The following is a 16,066-nucleotide window of genomic DNA, read 5'->3' as shown; positions in this document are numbered from 1 at the left end:
CCATCACAATGAGAAGACAAATTCCAAGCTGAGAGATGCTTGATCTGTCTTCCCACTCCAATCCCTCCCAAGTGAAGCTAACTCTCAATGCAGAGTTTCAATCCAAGCCACAGGGCAGCCAGGGAATCCCATTTTGGAGGTCTGTATCGTAACAACTACTCAGTATCATCCTCTCTATGCTACCCAATGTTTTTTCAAGCTATTGATAATACTGCTGCAGAGCATGGGGAGCAATTGTGCCCAGAAGGAAGAACAGTCTCTGCTAGCAGCAAATACTGGAGCTCCAGAACACATCATTCTCTGTTGGCTCTGCTGCCAGAGGCATGGCAGATGGATGGATGCACATGGACAGGAGGAGGAGGGAAGAGAAGGAGCTAAAAAGTGACGTCAAAGAGATGTTGATGAAGGTTGAATGGAAGAGAATGGAGGGACTCACTTGGGAAGCTCTGTGTGGTCTCAGAGGCACTGCAGCATTCTGGGTAGGGCTGTTTGGGTTGAAGGGCTCCTAGTGGTATGGGAGTAGGCAAACAGTGTTGATGTTCAGACAGCCTATCCCACGAAGATGTTTCCTTTCTTCTCTCTATGCTTTCCCAAGTCAGGACAGCAGATGCTAACAGTGAAAGAGCAATGAAATCATATGCTGGCTGTCTGGCTGTGATTCAGTATCTGCATAAGTGGGGAACCCCTTGCAATGTACATCCCATGGTTCCTCAAACCTCCCTGCAAAACTCCTTGATCACAGACGATGTGCTTCTTGTTTGCTATTTTTTGCCCTATTTATTGTTTAAGTGGCAAGGCTGAAGTGGCACCAGGACCTCCCAGATTTCTCTTAGGACTCCTGGGTCTTGCTGTGATCTTGGCATGGGTTTGCAGAGAAGCCCACTGATTTGGATTAGCCCCACTCTATGCTGGTATTGAGAGAAACACTTCAGATCTCACCATTATGGAGGCTTAAGGCAATTCCAGTCATCTTCGCCAGCAGATATTTGGCACTTAGGCCATGGTGATAGGGAAAAGGTGGAGATGCTGGGGAGCTGAGCTCTCACAAAGATGTTCCCAAACATATGAGTCAGGCCATGAACAAAGAGCTTCATCCCCTTTGAACAAATTATTTGCATCAGCCCTTGCTGAGGAGAGCTTGTAGGAGCGAGGGAAAGTGTAGGTGTTATCTACCTAGGTTCTGGGGAAGACACTCACAAATATTATTAACATGAACAGGAAGCACCATGATAGGATGCTCTCTGGGAAAAGTAATTTTGTTCATTAATTACTTGCCTTATCTAGCAACGTTGTTCCCTTTCTCTCGCTTTCTCCTTTTTTAATTTTCTTTAAAATGACTGTAAGTGAATTCAGTGCTGGGAGAGTTATTTTCCTGCCTCCTCAGAGGCAGAAGGAGAGCTTGCATTACTCAGGTAGCCTTCAACTGAATCTTCAGGGGCTTTTCTATCTTTATTTGAAGCCCACTCTTTTAGGAGCAGATGGTAAAAGACTGCTGCCGACGGAGTCTTGTGTTTTTTTTTTCTTATAGACCACCTCAGCGCTCAGTGCTGCACAGTTCACATGCCTTTGGCTTGAGTCCTGCCTGCCACGTGTGGTTTTGTGCTCTGAGCTTTGCCTCCTGCCTTTAGCTTCCAGGCTTGTGTTATGCCTGGTTAGTTCCAAAACAAAGAAGTCAGAGGTCTGCGATTTAAGGGACGGCATAGCAGGATTTCTACAGCTTCTGGGATGGCCTTTTCTTGTGTCTTTGACCTTTGCAAGGTGTTGAAAAGGGTCAGTGGATGGAGGCAGGTGATACTTGTGCTCCCAGATATCAAACGCGTGTGTTGGTTGGCACAGAGTACAGCTTCTTTCCAGCATGACTGCTGCTAGTCCCTGCTTCAAGGCAATTTGCAGTGTTAGGTGGGAATCAGCAAATGCCAGCACTCCTCAGGGCAGCCCAGCTTCATGGTGAACACAGTGAAATTCAGCTAGACCTGCCCAAGCTGAAAATGCCACGTCCACTTGTAGCTGAGGCTAGGGCTCACCTGGAGTCCTGCCTCCAACCTAGAGTTGTTCAGCCCCAGCCATTGAGTGATGCTGCAGAGCTTTGGGAGGGCTTATTTTGAGATGTTTTTGAACATGACAGCAGCCACACGGCTGGGAGGGGAGGAACTGGGCTTTTCTGTAATGCTAAGCAGGACCAGCTGAGGGATCTATGTCCACATCATCTTCTGCAGATCCCCTCCCTCATTGCCACATTGCTCCCCCAGTGCCAGTGAACAATTTCCAATTATTCCTAGGACAAAAGCTCCAAGTTTCCAGGGATTTGCATGTGAAATGCTCCTGTTCATCTCAGGCTTGAATGAGCCATCAAAATGCTCATCAGGGATCTCTCCTACAGGCGCACACACACATGCGTACACACAAATCACTCATCTGTGGCTGCACCCCAGCGGTGTGAGTTGGTGTGGTCCTTGGGCCACCTCTGAACTAGTGACTTTTGTTCACAGGCTGAGGACTAAGGAGCACGTCGTGCTCTGCTGGCCAACCCAAGGATCCCCCAGGCAAGATTAGCAGGGATAAGATAATCTCCGTCTTTGAAACTTTGGGGAGGGGAAGAAGAAACATTACTAAATCCCCCAAAGCAACGGGGAGGGATGCTGGTTATTGAGTGCGTGGCTTTGTAGGGTGGGAGGTGGAGGAGTAAATCCCTTGCATCCACGCCCCTTGGGGCACCCGGGTGGGCTTATTCAATTGCTGTGATAGAGGGAGGAGCCCACCTGGGGACAGAGATAACGGGCGGGTGGTGGAATTGCCGTTCTGCAGCATAAACTGGGCGAGTTATCAGGGCAGAAACTCGGCATCTATTACCATGCATTAGAATAGATTAGCAGGCAAAGCAATTAGCATCCTCACTCTATTTGGCCAAGTGACAGGCTCAGTGGCGGGTAAGAGGCATGTGGGGAAGAGTCAGCTTTGGCACGGAGGCCAAACTGCTGCCCAAGGACAGAGGAGACTTCTGGTCTTCTGCTCCAGGGCTGTCCCTGCTGGGCTATGAGCCAGACACCAAAAGGAGCAGGGATGAGAGTGAGCCTTGGTTGTTGGTCTGAAACTTTTTGTGGTTGGTACTCTCTGGAAAACTGTCCAGGGAAGGTGCATAGCCCTGAAGGGCAGATTTCACCTTTCTGACAGCAGTTGCCTTTTCAAATCTTCTTTTGCAGGTCTCTTTCTGAGAGTCCATAACCCTGTTGGGCCCCAAACATAAGATTAAAAACACAGTGACAACAACAGCATTGCTTTGACTTTTCCAGGCCACCCCAGATCCTTTATCCACTCTTCACTCATACTCTTCTTTGAGTATGCACAGAATGCATCTTGGAGAGGATAACCTGTTGGTGGTTAGGACCAGAGCGTGCAACACGGATCCAATTCCTTCCTCAATCTTTTAAATCACATAATCCCTCTGAGGCTCATTTCTACATTTAAGAAATATGAGCAGTAGCCCTACATCTACTCTGTTGTGCTTTCCAGGGAAGTACCAGACCATGTCCAGGCTGTGCTGAGCTCAGCAGGACATTGGATGCAGATGAATTTGCTGGGAAAGCTTCCCCTCTTCTCACTGCCAGGACAGGTTCCCCAGGAATGATCCTTTCCATAATTTCAGCTCTGTTTTGTCCTTCTTTTCCTGCAACACCTCCTGCCTTTTTGTCCCCAGTGGCATATCCAGAGCAATTGATAAAACTTAACTGTTTTATGCTGGGAAGAGCTGAATCTCAGCTATCCTGTAGCAGGGATGGAGGGCAACCCAGAAGCTCAGAAGAATACATAGGGAGGGATGGCTGCTCACCACGTCACCACATAAAGTTTAAGGTCAATTATGTCTGTGTTTCGACATTTATGGCATTCCTATTCTTGGGACCCCGAGGGAACCTGGAAATGTCAAAACATTGCTAAAACTGACCTTAAACTTTACATGTTAGTGGGACCGAATCTCCTTCCTTTTCTCGACTCCTGCCAGAAAATTGCTCTGGCTCCAGCAGAGGTAAAGGCAAATTTCAGCTTCTCCCTCCTTCCCCAGCCACGCTTCCCTCTAGTGACAAAGTGATCCCAAAAAACGCTAAGCCAGCTCTACATGTTGGTCAAACTTCCACTGAAACATGTATTATGTCCAAAGGTCTCTTTGACTGTTCTGTTCTTGTCTCATCCTTTTTTCCAATAGGGAAACCAAAAACCTTTCTCCTAATAAAAAATGAAGCAGTCATATTGCATCCTAGCCTGGAACGGGGAGACTGATAAGCTTGATTCTGACCACCACATAGCCTGAATAACCCAAACCACTTCAGCTTCACATTTCTCTGTGTCCCTTAGCCTCCTATCCACAGTGCTGGCTGCAAATGCCGTTAGGAGACTTTGCACTTGGCTTCCACTGAGCTCCCTCTGCTGACCACCTTGTAAAACATGTCACAGACGTAATGGTCTTTGAGTAGACATCTCCTCCAACTTCTGAGAAAAGAATTTAGGCAGGAGGTCCTAGACACTGGCAGGACATCAAAGTTAGCAGCCCATGCGGATCCGAGCAATCATAGAATCATAGAATAATTTAATATCCTGAATTGGAAGGGACCCACGTGGATCATTGAGTCCAACTACTGACTCTACTCAACACCACCCTGTGTCTGAGGGCATCTCTGTATGCCCTTTAACAGCTTTGTGTCCTGCTTATGTTATGGCATCCAAATGTGCATCCAGTGCTTGAAGTGAGGCACGCCAGTGCAGAGCAGACTGGGACTATCCCTTCCCTCACCTAGCCGTGTTGGGCCTGGTGTACACTTGGGTACATGACCTTCTGCCACAAGCTGCCTGTTTTTGTGCAGAGAGAGGAAAATGTCAAGTGATGTGGTGATGCTAAAAGTCTCCTTACTGTTATCTCATTTTGGAGGTACCTCTTCTCTTCTGGAAAAGAAAAATAAAAAATAATTAAAAAAAAAGAGCTGTTATTGAGCCATGCCTGCTCCCCTTGCAAGATTTCAGATTCCCAGTTTCTTGGCATGTGCTGAAATGGATCTATGGAAGTTTCCATACTTCAACTCCTTCCCAGCAACTCACAAGTGCATTCTGCATTGCTACAGAATTTGGCTGGGCTGGGAAATCTCAGATTTCCCTTCGGAGAAGAAGTGATGGAAGAAATGAGGAGTCATTTCCTCTTGTTCTGTCTTTTTCTGAGACAACTGGAACCACCTGGGCTTCTCAAGATTGGAGGGAGGTCTTCAAGTTGAGACCTAAGTAAGATTTCCCTGAGTGTTTCCCTTCTTCTTCCCTGCTCTCCTCCATGGGGATTTTCCTTTAATGCATTAAAGAATCATAGGATAATTTGAGTTGAAACAGACCCTTAAAAACCATCTAGATCAACTCATCTGCAATGAACATGGATGCTTACAGCTAGATCAAGTGCTCAGAGCCCCACCCAAATTGACCTTGAATGTTTCCAGGAACGGGGCATCCACCACCTCTCTGGGCAACATGTTTCAGTACCTCACCACTCTTACCACAGAAAATTTTTCCTTATATCCATTTTAAATCTCCTATATTTGTTTAGTGCACCTGGTAAGGAGACCACTTGTGATAGCAGAGGGGCAGGAGTGCTTGTGGCTACATCCGCAGGGAACTTCACATTGGCCCAGCACACCTATGTCCTCATGAAGAGTGTGGGATGTGTATGATGGTTCCCTTGTCTCCACCTTCATGCCTTCTCTCCATGTCCTCATCCCTTCCCTCCACCCAGGCCCATATTCTTTTTCCTCGTATCCCATTCTTTATTGGCTTGAGCATGTGGAGATTAAGAGGCATATGACAGTCCTGGCAATAAGATCCCAAACAGACAGACAGCCTGAGAAGAGGAGAAGGCAGGACCAAATGACATGAATGCACATGTGAAATGTGTAGATAAATGCTTCCAAGCTGAAAATACAGAGGAGGGAGGAGTGGGACAGTGGCAACATCTCCATTTTGCACACCCAACACCATGACAAAAACCGAAGATTGAGGTGGGGAGTTGCTGAAAGGAGGCAAATGGGGATGCCAACATGGAGGCTGTTCCCCAGCAAACAGTCCCATCTTGGTCCTATGGCCAGTCCTAGCTGATGTGAATGGGAACTGTATCAACATCTGGATGTCACCTACTGCCATTGAGTTCATCAGCACAAGTAGGGGGGGAAGTGTAAGGAAAGGGTGGCTGTGATTATTCTGTCAAAGGGTGAATGAATTTGTCCCCTGAAGGAAATGTCACTGTTTGGAATCAGAAAGGAAAGCTGAAATGTCAAAACCTTTTGCAAAACAGTGATGCCCACAAATTACCTGTTTGGAGGTGGTAGCAAGGTGTCATTTCAGTCAGCTGAGCAAATACAAACCACTGAACTCTTTATGCTGCTATCCCACCCTTGGTATCAAGTAAAGATGCTTTGTGTACCTCTTTTTCCCTGCAAGTCCACCTTCCTGGCCACCTTATGAGACTTTCAATGCAACAGCAACCAAAAGAGAGCCACTGTTCACTAAATCATAAGGCTTCCACAAAGATAAATAATTTGTTTGGATTTTATTGCTGAGAATTCATGTCTTTTTTGTCTTCTTCTTTAATGGTAATGTGTTTTATTTTCTGGATAAAACAATCTGTAGTGTACTAACTGCAATCTGTTAAAAAAAAAAAAGAAAGCAAAATGTCTTGTTCTGAGTAGCAATTTCTGATCAGATCTAATCATCACCCTTTTGTCTAGAAAATTGTTTTTAATTGACAAAATTGCAGATCGGGCCTTGCCTACTGTCAGAAAACTGTCAATATATATATTTTTTGTCTTAGAAAAGTTGGTCATTTCAGTCAGTTTCTAAAAACTTTTAAATAGAAGAAAAATAAAGGAAAACAGACAATCTTTTCCTCTAACAACAGCTATGGATATAAATGAGAAAGGTTCCATCAGGAGTATGGGCTGATTTTCTAACTGCACTATTTCCTCCTCCCAGTCACAAAAAAGAGGAAAGAAAAAAAAAAGAAAAAAAAGGGGAAAAAAAGAAAAAGAAAAAAAGAGAAGAGAGAGAAAGTGAAAAAATCCCTCCTTATGGAAGCTTCCTCCTTGGCTTTCACCTCTCAGGACTATCTATCTCTGTCTACTTTGTCCACTCAGGGTGTCAATTAGTTTGGTTTCCAGCAGGGCCCACCAGATCTGACTGATGCTGTGAATTAGCAGAACAACTCCCCACCTTGCCTCAAGGATTTGTGGCCCCAGGACACAGCGCAGCACCAGCATGGAGCAGCTGAGTACTGCACATCCCACAAGCCCAAATGAAAAGAGAAACTCACTGCATGATCATATAAGGGTTTTATTTGTTGCAGAAAATAATTACCACCAGAGAGGCAAGGGATAAGGACCATCCTGCCTTTTAAATGCATTTAGTTTTTCATCATAAGTGATACAGAGGTCTGGCTCGCTGGCAGTATGGGTGTGAAGGATAGGCCCACAACTCAGAGGAATGGGAAGTTTGTCCCCATTAAAAAGCTGAAAGGAGGTCTGGAGAACTCAGTCTGTAGGACAGCATCTGTGCAGCATCTCTCCCATATAGTGCAAGAAATGGGAGGTTGGCAGAGCTACACAAGAGATCTGGATCAGCATCTAAATGCTGTGTTTGGAAGGGGAGATTGCATCAGCACCATTCCTCTAGTTTCCCTTTGCTTACCCAAAGCAAAGCTTGTCATTTCAGGCATTTTGGTCAGTGGTGGGATGGAGAGATGGATAAGAAGCAGATAGAGAAGAAGTATCTCCCCTGGAGGTACTTGTCTCGCCACACTGGTCTTATGAGGGTTGGCCTCAGCCAGCACTTCTTGGCACCACTCTTCCCATGTACCCTTCTCTCTGCAATCAGCATCTTTTCCCCACTTTTCTCCCTGTTCCTAAATCCCACACAGTCAGGAGAGCTCTTCTGGCTGTTTCTGTCTTCTCTGAACCAAGCTTTATCCCCTGCAGCTGTTGCATTCTCAGCCACTTCACAATGAGGTGAGATCCCATGAGGTCTGAGTGGCAAATACATAATCACAAGGTGAGAGAGAGGAGATGTACAAGAGAAACTCTTGAGAGTAACCTGATAGGATGGTCTGTAGGACTGTATAGGGACAGTTCAGCAAGTATAAGAGGTCCACTGTGATGGGCATGGAAGAAACAAAGACGTAGCCCAAAAGAGGTCAGGATAAAAAATAAAGGTTGTGTATTCTTAGTTTTGCATTCTTTGTGTGTTGTGTGGTCTTGTGTAGTTTGTTTTGTTGTATTGGTTGGTTTTTTATTCCTACCTCTGAGCAGTTGTGTCTTCACTGAGAGAAGGAGGCAGGTGAAAGCATGCACATGACATGCATGCCTTCTGGCAACCCTTTAACAGCATGATCTGTTTTCCATGCTGTGCATAGGGTAAACAAAGAGCTTGCAAATGGATGAGCACCCCTGTTGACTCTTCTTCTGCCTGGTGTATCTAGGTGCACAGAACTTACTGGTTAGGATTACTTCTTCTAACAGCGCACACTTAGGGCCAAACCTGGAAGTGATGAGGTGAATCTACCTAACAAGGTAGAAAAGCTTTTGACATCTCTTTGCAGAGGTAGAATAATACCTCTGCCTATATAGCAAGTATTTGCAGAATATGGTCCTGGAATGTTGTTTTAGGTTCCAGATGATCAAATTGGGATCTAATTGCCATTTCTTGGGTTTCAAACTGAAGTCCTCATGGCATCCTCAAGAAACCTGGGATTTGCTCTGCTGTCTGACATGTATGCATCTATACCTCCCTTTCCTGTTTCTGAATGGGAATGTTTCAACCTCAGAGAGGTGTTGTGAAGATTAATTAGCTCCAGGCAAAGCCCTTTGAGATCCTCAGATGAGAGATGCTATAGAAGTGCAAAGTATTAATTTAACATTATTAAAATAATTGGTTAGTGGATAGTGAACAGAGGGTTGGTGTTAGCGGTATTTACTCCTAATAGGAGATGAGGAGGCAATAATACTCCTCATGGTTCAGCAGTAGAACCTGTTTCTTAGTGTTTCCACTAATGGTTTAGGCAGCAGCAGGACACTTGCAATTGTTAAAGATGCAGCTGATAATGAAATAGCAGGTGTTATTAAGATATACAGAGAAGTGTCATGTCAATACCATAATCTTATGCAAATAAGTTCAGGAATGGAATATGCTCTTTTAGGTGTCTTAAGTGCAATGTGATGCTACTGGGTGGGAGTTATGCACCAGCTAATTATAGCATGAATAGCACTGAATTAGGTTATATGGCAGTGGAAAGTGATCTCAGTGTATTGACAGAGCCAGCACGTTAGAGTTGCTAATATTTTATTAAAGGGAAGCAATTATTGGCACTACAAGATATTTTCCGACAGAAGCAGCAATAGAGAGGGCAACAGATGCAGCAGTTGAGAGCACAGTTCTCTTTTTGGGCTACAGTGGCCCCTTTGGGCAGCTGCCTTCACTATCCAGGTGCTTTGTTGTGTTTGCTTCAGTTTCTCATCTGACAGCATTTCGGGATTTAGGAGACCAGTGTCAGAGGACAATCATTTCCTCTGCACATGTTGAAACAGTTTTCCCTCCTGTTTTCCCTGACTCTTGTGGGAGAGTGTAATATTAACAAAGAAGGGGTCAGACTCTTTAGCAGGGTCTGTGGTGACAGGACAAGGGGAAATGGTATCAAAATGAAAGAGAGGAGATTTAGATTGGATATAAGAAAAAAAGGTGTTTATGATAAGGGTGGCGAGGCACTGGAACAGGTTGCCCAGAGGTGTGGTGGATGCCCTGTCTCTGAAGACACTCAAGGTCAGGTTGGACAGGGCTCTGAGCACCTGATGGAGCTGTAGGTGTCCCTGTTCATTGCAAGGGAGCTGGACTAGATGACCTTTAAAGGTCCCTTCCAACTCAAATGATTCTGTGATTTATGGCAGTGCAGAAGAAGATAGGAGGGAAAGGTTGCTTTGTGCCTTTTTTCTGCCCCATGTACTCCAGCTTAGGATTGATGAGGTGGTTCAGGAAAGGGGAGATGGGTGTAACCATGTGCAAAAGACTCTGGAGAAGAGCCTTAATCACTGCTCCCTTCACGCTCTGAGCTGCAGAACCCACTGGCAGGTGGCATTACACCTATAGTCTGATAGCAGCTGGATTCATTTACCCGTAATCCATTGTGCTGCTGGCTCAAGAAGAGGATCTGTGATGCTGATTGGAAAGTTTGAACCCCATCAGTTACTCAGAGCCAGGCTTGATTTGGTTCTGTGTGGCAGAGCTCTCTCATTGGCACATTTGGGCATCAGGCACAGCCAGGTGTTTTTTTTGTTTTCTTTTACCTTTTGTTTTAAATTGAGAAATTGCACTGGAAAAGTCAGACAGTTAAAGTCAAATGTTATGAAGTGTGAGAACTTAGGTCACCCATGGAAAAAAAGAAATAATAATGTGTGATCCACTAATTAAAGTCTGGCTTGCAGTGTGTCAGAGCAGGGAGCAGATTTAAGAATGCAGAAGCTACTCTCAATCTTCCAGAACCTAATTCCTGAGAGCCTGACACTGCAACCTTATCTCCATGCTAAAACCAGGCTTAGTTTGAGGCAGTTTTTCATCATTTCATTATTTGGATTGTAATACACCTTTCAACAGATGTCAAGTCTGTAAGAGACGTCAGTCTGAGTGAGGCTTTGGTCTGAGGAGTTTCATCTCTTTATGAGTAGTAAACAGCAGGATAAGATCTTGATTGATCTTGATAAGATCTTTGAGACAACTCGTTTAGTGGGCATGGTGGTGATGAGTGGATGGTTGGACTGGATGATATTAGTGGTCTTTTCCAACCTTAATGACTCTATGATTACTGTATTGAAGCTCCACGGTGCTTTTATTGAATACTGTATTGAAGTTCCTTGGAGCTTGACTTAGACCAATGCGTTGTCCTCCTGTGCAAAGAAGCTGGATGTGTTTGCACCTTCTTGTGCTGCTGCATTTGAACAGAGCCTGAGATTTTAGGAAATCCAGATGTTTATGTCACACTGCAGTTGGGAGAAGATAAGTGGGAGGGAATTGGGCTTCTTGGAGAGTGTAGGTGCTTGCATTTTGACATTAAACCCCATAGAGTTTCCATCTGAGCTATTCTCAGGAGGTGTCCTATGCCCCACAGAGCTTTAATGGGATTGCTGTGTCTATTTGTTTTACAGAACTGCTTACCAAATTCTCAGGTCAGCGTTTTGCTGTGGCTTTCATTCCATGATAGGGGACTTACAGCAGTTAATCGTCTATCCGTTCAGCCCTCTGGAGACTGCACTTAAAACTCCTGATCCAGCATGTGGCAGCACTAAAGGACACTTAATGGGAGCTTGGAGGGAGCTGTAGCAAACTACTCTTGCTCTCTAAAATCTGCAAAGCAAACCAAGAGGCTGCTGAGAACAGCCGAGGTCTCTCTTAATGGTTCCTGCCAGAAGGAACACAAAACTTTACCAGAAAGATGGAGCAATATGAGTTTTAAATTGAGATGTTCATTTTATCTGGTGTCAACTGCTAGAGAGAAGCTAAGCCCTGAAGTTTAAGGCCAGACTCCAAGCTTTGTAACATTCAGACTCTGCCATGGCACTGGGTTTGTTTCCCATGTGTTGCCTTAGATTCCTGCCTGCAAATCCCTGTGCACAGAGGTGCAACCTCTGCTCCAGGGAGAAAGTGTGGTGAGAGGTTATCTTGGAGCTAATCCTCCTCCAAATCCTGTGTGCTTGTAACTAAGACTCCAAAGTCTGGGAGAGGGTGAATAATTTAACATCCTCACTTACTCTTTATAGCTGATTTTAATGGGGGGTAATAGCACTGCTAATAATGAAATCCATTGCAGACACCCTGTGCAAGTCCATAACATTAGTTTAATGGCTAAGGGTAATTGGCATGCAGTTGGAGCTGTCCTGTGTTAACCCTGTGGATTCCTAGGCAGATATCCTCCTTGAAGCAGTGGCCTTAGGAGCATGTGTTGAGTAGAATGCAGATCTTTTTTACTCCAAGTAAATGCAAACATGGATTGAGGTGGGAACACCACTGCTAATTCACGTTGCTCCCTTGAGTCTACACCTGGCAGAAAAGATGAGAGACAGTGACCATGCTTCCAGCACTCACGGCAAAGAATAAGCAGTGTAAATTTTAGGGACTTCTGCTCAAGTGCCACGCATGCACCTCATTGCTATTCACTGGGAATACCAGAACGTTTTCAGATTCAACCATGAGAATTTCTAATCAGATGTTTTCAAAACAGATACCCAAAAACCTCTACTTGCTAGGCTCCACTTTAGTTCCTTGGCAATGGGTTGGCGAGCTGCTCCTTCTAAGCAGAAAGATACCAGCAGCTCTAAAGTATTATGGATTTGGCATTAAGGGGCCATGAAAGGGGCCAAAGAACACTATGTACAGCCACTCTTTAAGGACATTTATCCCTCCCTAAGATGTACCACTGCAACTGGATGGTGCGGTTTTCAGGACTTTGGGTTTCCCCACACCTGCTGCATGGGTGACCACCAGAGCATCTCTACATCTGTGCATCCTAACTGAGAGATGGGGCTTTCACCCACACTCTTCCTGCTATTGTGGTGCCCTTACCACAGCCTACTGAGATATCCTGTGGCTGTTAGAATTATAAAATCATAGCTTGTGTGGAAAGGGACATCAAAGATCATCTAGTTCCAACCTCATCTAGTTACCAACCACTAAATCAGGTCTCATCGAAGCTTTTGAAGGCTTTCCAGACAGTGCAGTCCCAAAGGGAGCAATATTGGCTTTCCATCTGGAACGATTGCTTCTTCCATGTTCTCACTGTTCCAGCCTGACTTCACGTTAACCCTGTTCCATCTCTCTTCCCATTTGCTCAGGTGCACAAGGAAGGAGCGGTGTGAACGCTCCAGCGAGCCTCGGAGATTTGCCTCAGAGATGAAGCAGTGTGTCCGGCTTACCGTGCATCCCAACAACATCTCCGTCTCCCAGTACAATGTATTGGTAAGGAATGTTGTCACTGTCCCCTTCAGGTTTAATCTGCTCATACAGTTTGATAGACCCACATATTGCCATCTGGATTCAGCAGGATTGGGAAGGGCTGGCAGCATGATGCGAAGGTGCTCCAGAGTCCATTAAGTTCCCTGATGTCTTGCTTGGCACAAGATTCACCATGGGAGGGCATTTGGTCCCTGATTACCCTGTCTAGAAGTGTGGAAGGAGACTTCCTTGTTTGCTGTGAGGGGCTGAGGGCATGTGTGATGAGACTACATGCCCTGCAAGTGCTGTGAGTGCACAGTGAGGTTGTCTACTTCCCTGGGAGAGGGATTTGTGAATGATGGGAGTGGAGTTTAGGCAAGGGACATTGTCACAGTTAGAACTGACCTTCCAGAAAGAGGACAAGTGAGGACTATCAAGAATTATTTCAATAAACCTTGAGTCTGCCAAGTCATATGAGCAAGCATAACTAGCGCATATGACTTTCCTCAGCTCAGAGTTTAGCCTTGATGCCCTAGAGCTACTGAAGACAGCAGCCAACAAAGCCACACAGTGAGTTCTGGCAGAGGACTTGATCTTTATCTGGACATAAAGCAAGAATTCTCTGTGGAAGTTCTAACTAGCTTATTGTTTCTCTTCTCACTCGTTAACAGCAGTACCTTACATGGTGAAATCCCAGTATTCTCCAAGAAGGAGGAGAGATCCATTTTATCTAGGTTATTAGGGCTCTGAACTTTTGACCATATTAGTCTGGTCTGGAATTGAGGTGATAATTGAAGACCAAGAGCACCATATCATGGCTAGTCCCATGCTCTGAAAGGTCTGCATGGCGTTGTTCAAGGTGTACCTGCCAGATGTCTTCTAGGTGATTGTTTTTTGCGTACTAGGGTTTCTTCATTGATAATAAAATCAGCCTTTCAAAGCCTGCATGTCCATTCATTACTGCTTTGTGTCAGCCTCTTAACTTTGCTATGACTTTACTTTCCTAGGCTTCAAACAAAAATGATCTGAGGCATCTTAAGTCCTTTGTTCTTCTGGGAGTTCAAGGTTCCTTCTTATTCTCACAGTAGTTTTTGAATTCTTTTATGTTGGAGTAGATCCTGGGGGACTAGCTGGCTCAGAGTGATTGAAATTGATAACAGAATAAAAGAATTTTGCCTCTGGATTACTGTGGCAGGGCAATTCCACCCAGGGCTGCTGAGATCTGTTGCCATTGTCTAATTGTTGTCCAGTTATCTTGGAAACGTTGTCATGGGAGTCTCATCTTGGGACTTGTGTCCCAGCTCACCCACCATAACCACAGATAATCTCTTGTCAAACCAAGTGGATCCCTAATGGATGAATTGGCGGTGTCCTTACTTAACCTTCCTTGGGTTATAGCAAAGGGCTAATTTTGAGTTCTTGCCCATAGAGGCAGAGATGTGTGGCCAGACAACCTTCTATCTTTCACTCATCAACAGCCACTTGCAAAGTTTTATCTGAGTGTGTTTCAGTAACTTGGGGATGAATGAGAAGAGAGATTTGTTGGAGTCTGTGTTCTTCCCTCACTGCAGAAGCTCCAGAAGAGGCTTTGTAGGATTGTTCTTGGTGAACCTTGGCTTATGAGGTTTATGGCCAAGCACTACAGATTTGTCCATTGCCATCATCTTCTCCATAATGCATCTTCATTCTGCATCTTCTGTGTTCAAAGAACAATACCAATTAAGCAGAAGTTTCCTCTTCTCCATTGCTAACAGTATATAAATGAGCAGGTAGAATGGATTTAACTTGAGTTATGAATCTATCAAATACAAGTGCATTTTTCTTAATCTCGACCCAAGACAATTTCCTTTTCCACTGCCATCACTTCCCATCACCACAAAATAAACAAATTTCACGAAGGTTTTATGTTGTGCAAAGGCCCATCTTCAGCCTATCTATCTTATGGTGCCTAGCCCCAAACCTTCTCTTAATGAAGAAAACAGAGTGTGGAGAATCAGTAAGCAAAAGCAGTGATATAATCCTCTCCTGGTTTATCACCTGGACTGCCCTGATCTCCTCTGTTCTTTGTAGAGGTAACAAAAAACACTTCAGCATGCATTTGTGTCTCCTTTCAGTGGCTGTCACCACAGATGAGGCCTCAGCTTGTTCACAGAGGAGGCAAGGGTGGAGAGTACTTGCATTTGTGTCTGCCTTGAGTGTCTGGCTTTAGTGGTTGGCCACAATAACTCTAAATCTATACTAGCTCATTATCGTGTGATAAAAGTACCCTGACATGCTTCTCTGCCTTTGGACATGGCATGTCTGTGATCCAAGAGTGGCTTGAGCAAGACAGCCCATGAAGGACAGCAGAGGGACCTCAGCTGATATGGGAAGGTGGCAGCATGAGGATCCTTCTCTAGAGGAGAAAAAAAACCACCTGATTCTTTCCTTTCATGACCATGGGTAATGACATAGCAAAGCCGGTGGGTGCATATTAATAACATGGGCAGTTCCTCCTTCACAGCTTTGTTTATGCATAGCTCCCAAATACAGCATGCTCCTAAGGCCATCGTTGGTGGGATGGGCAGGAGAAATTTGTTGTGCCTCTAGGGAAAGAGGTTTTTTGTGGTGAACTGAAGCCTGTAACTAGACTCTCCTTATGCAGGAACTTGGTGACAGAGCGCTCCCCCATCTGCTGATGCTAGGAGAGCAGGCCGTAGAGAGTTAGACTGGAGCATTACAGTTTCTCTGTAGTCTGCAGAGTGCCTCTTGTGAGTAGTAGTCACCTTCCTCAGAAACCGCGTGCCTTGGGGCCACCAAAGCCCTGGTCTTCACAGCCGGCTCCAAAGACTCCCTGTTTAACCTTACACTTGCATGACAGATAGAGAGCACTCCCTCCCCTCCACTGACCCAGCAGCACTGGGATGCAGTGCAGTTGTCCCTGCATAGCCACGTACCACTTGTGTTGGCATCAGCATCTCATCCCCTTCCCCTTCTGCACACACATCCCTCTCCTGAATCGCTGCTTTCTGTTGAAGGAGGATGCTCTCTCTAGCAAGAGGCTCTTTGTCCAACCTCTCCAGTGTAATTCTCTCCTGCT

The 16,066-nt window shown here is 45.2% G+C and overlaps 1 protein-coding gene across 1 annotated transcript in view; it reads left to right on the top strand.

Annotated features, from left to right (window-relative positions):
- The window catches only part of PLXNA4 (plexin A4), a 451,631-nt gene that overhangs the window by 325,019 nt on the left and 110,546 nt on the right, over positions 1–16,066 (top strand). The window contains exon 6 of the mRNA XM_065743801.1: positions 12,888–13,011. Within this exon, the coding sequence (XP_065599873.1) occupies positions 12,888–13,011 (124 nt within the window). The remainder of the gene's footprint in view (positions 1–12,887; positions 13,012–16,066) is intronic.

Source organism: Cyrtonyx montezumae, unplaced genomic scaffold (assembly GCF_038088225.1).
Source record: "Cyrtonyx montezumae isolate F1298 unplaced genomic scaffold, pur_monq_1.0 scaffold_3, whole genome shotgun sequence".
Taxonomy (NCBI): domain Eukaryota; kingdom Metazoa; phylum Chordata; class Aves; order Galliformes; family Odontophoridae; genus Cyrtonyx; species Cyrtonyx montezumae.
Note: the sequence above shows the minus strand (reverse complement) of the source record. Positions and strands in the feature narration are given on the sequence as shown.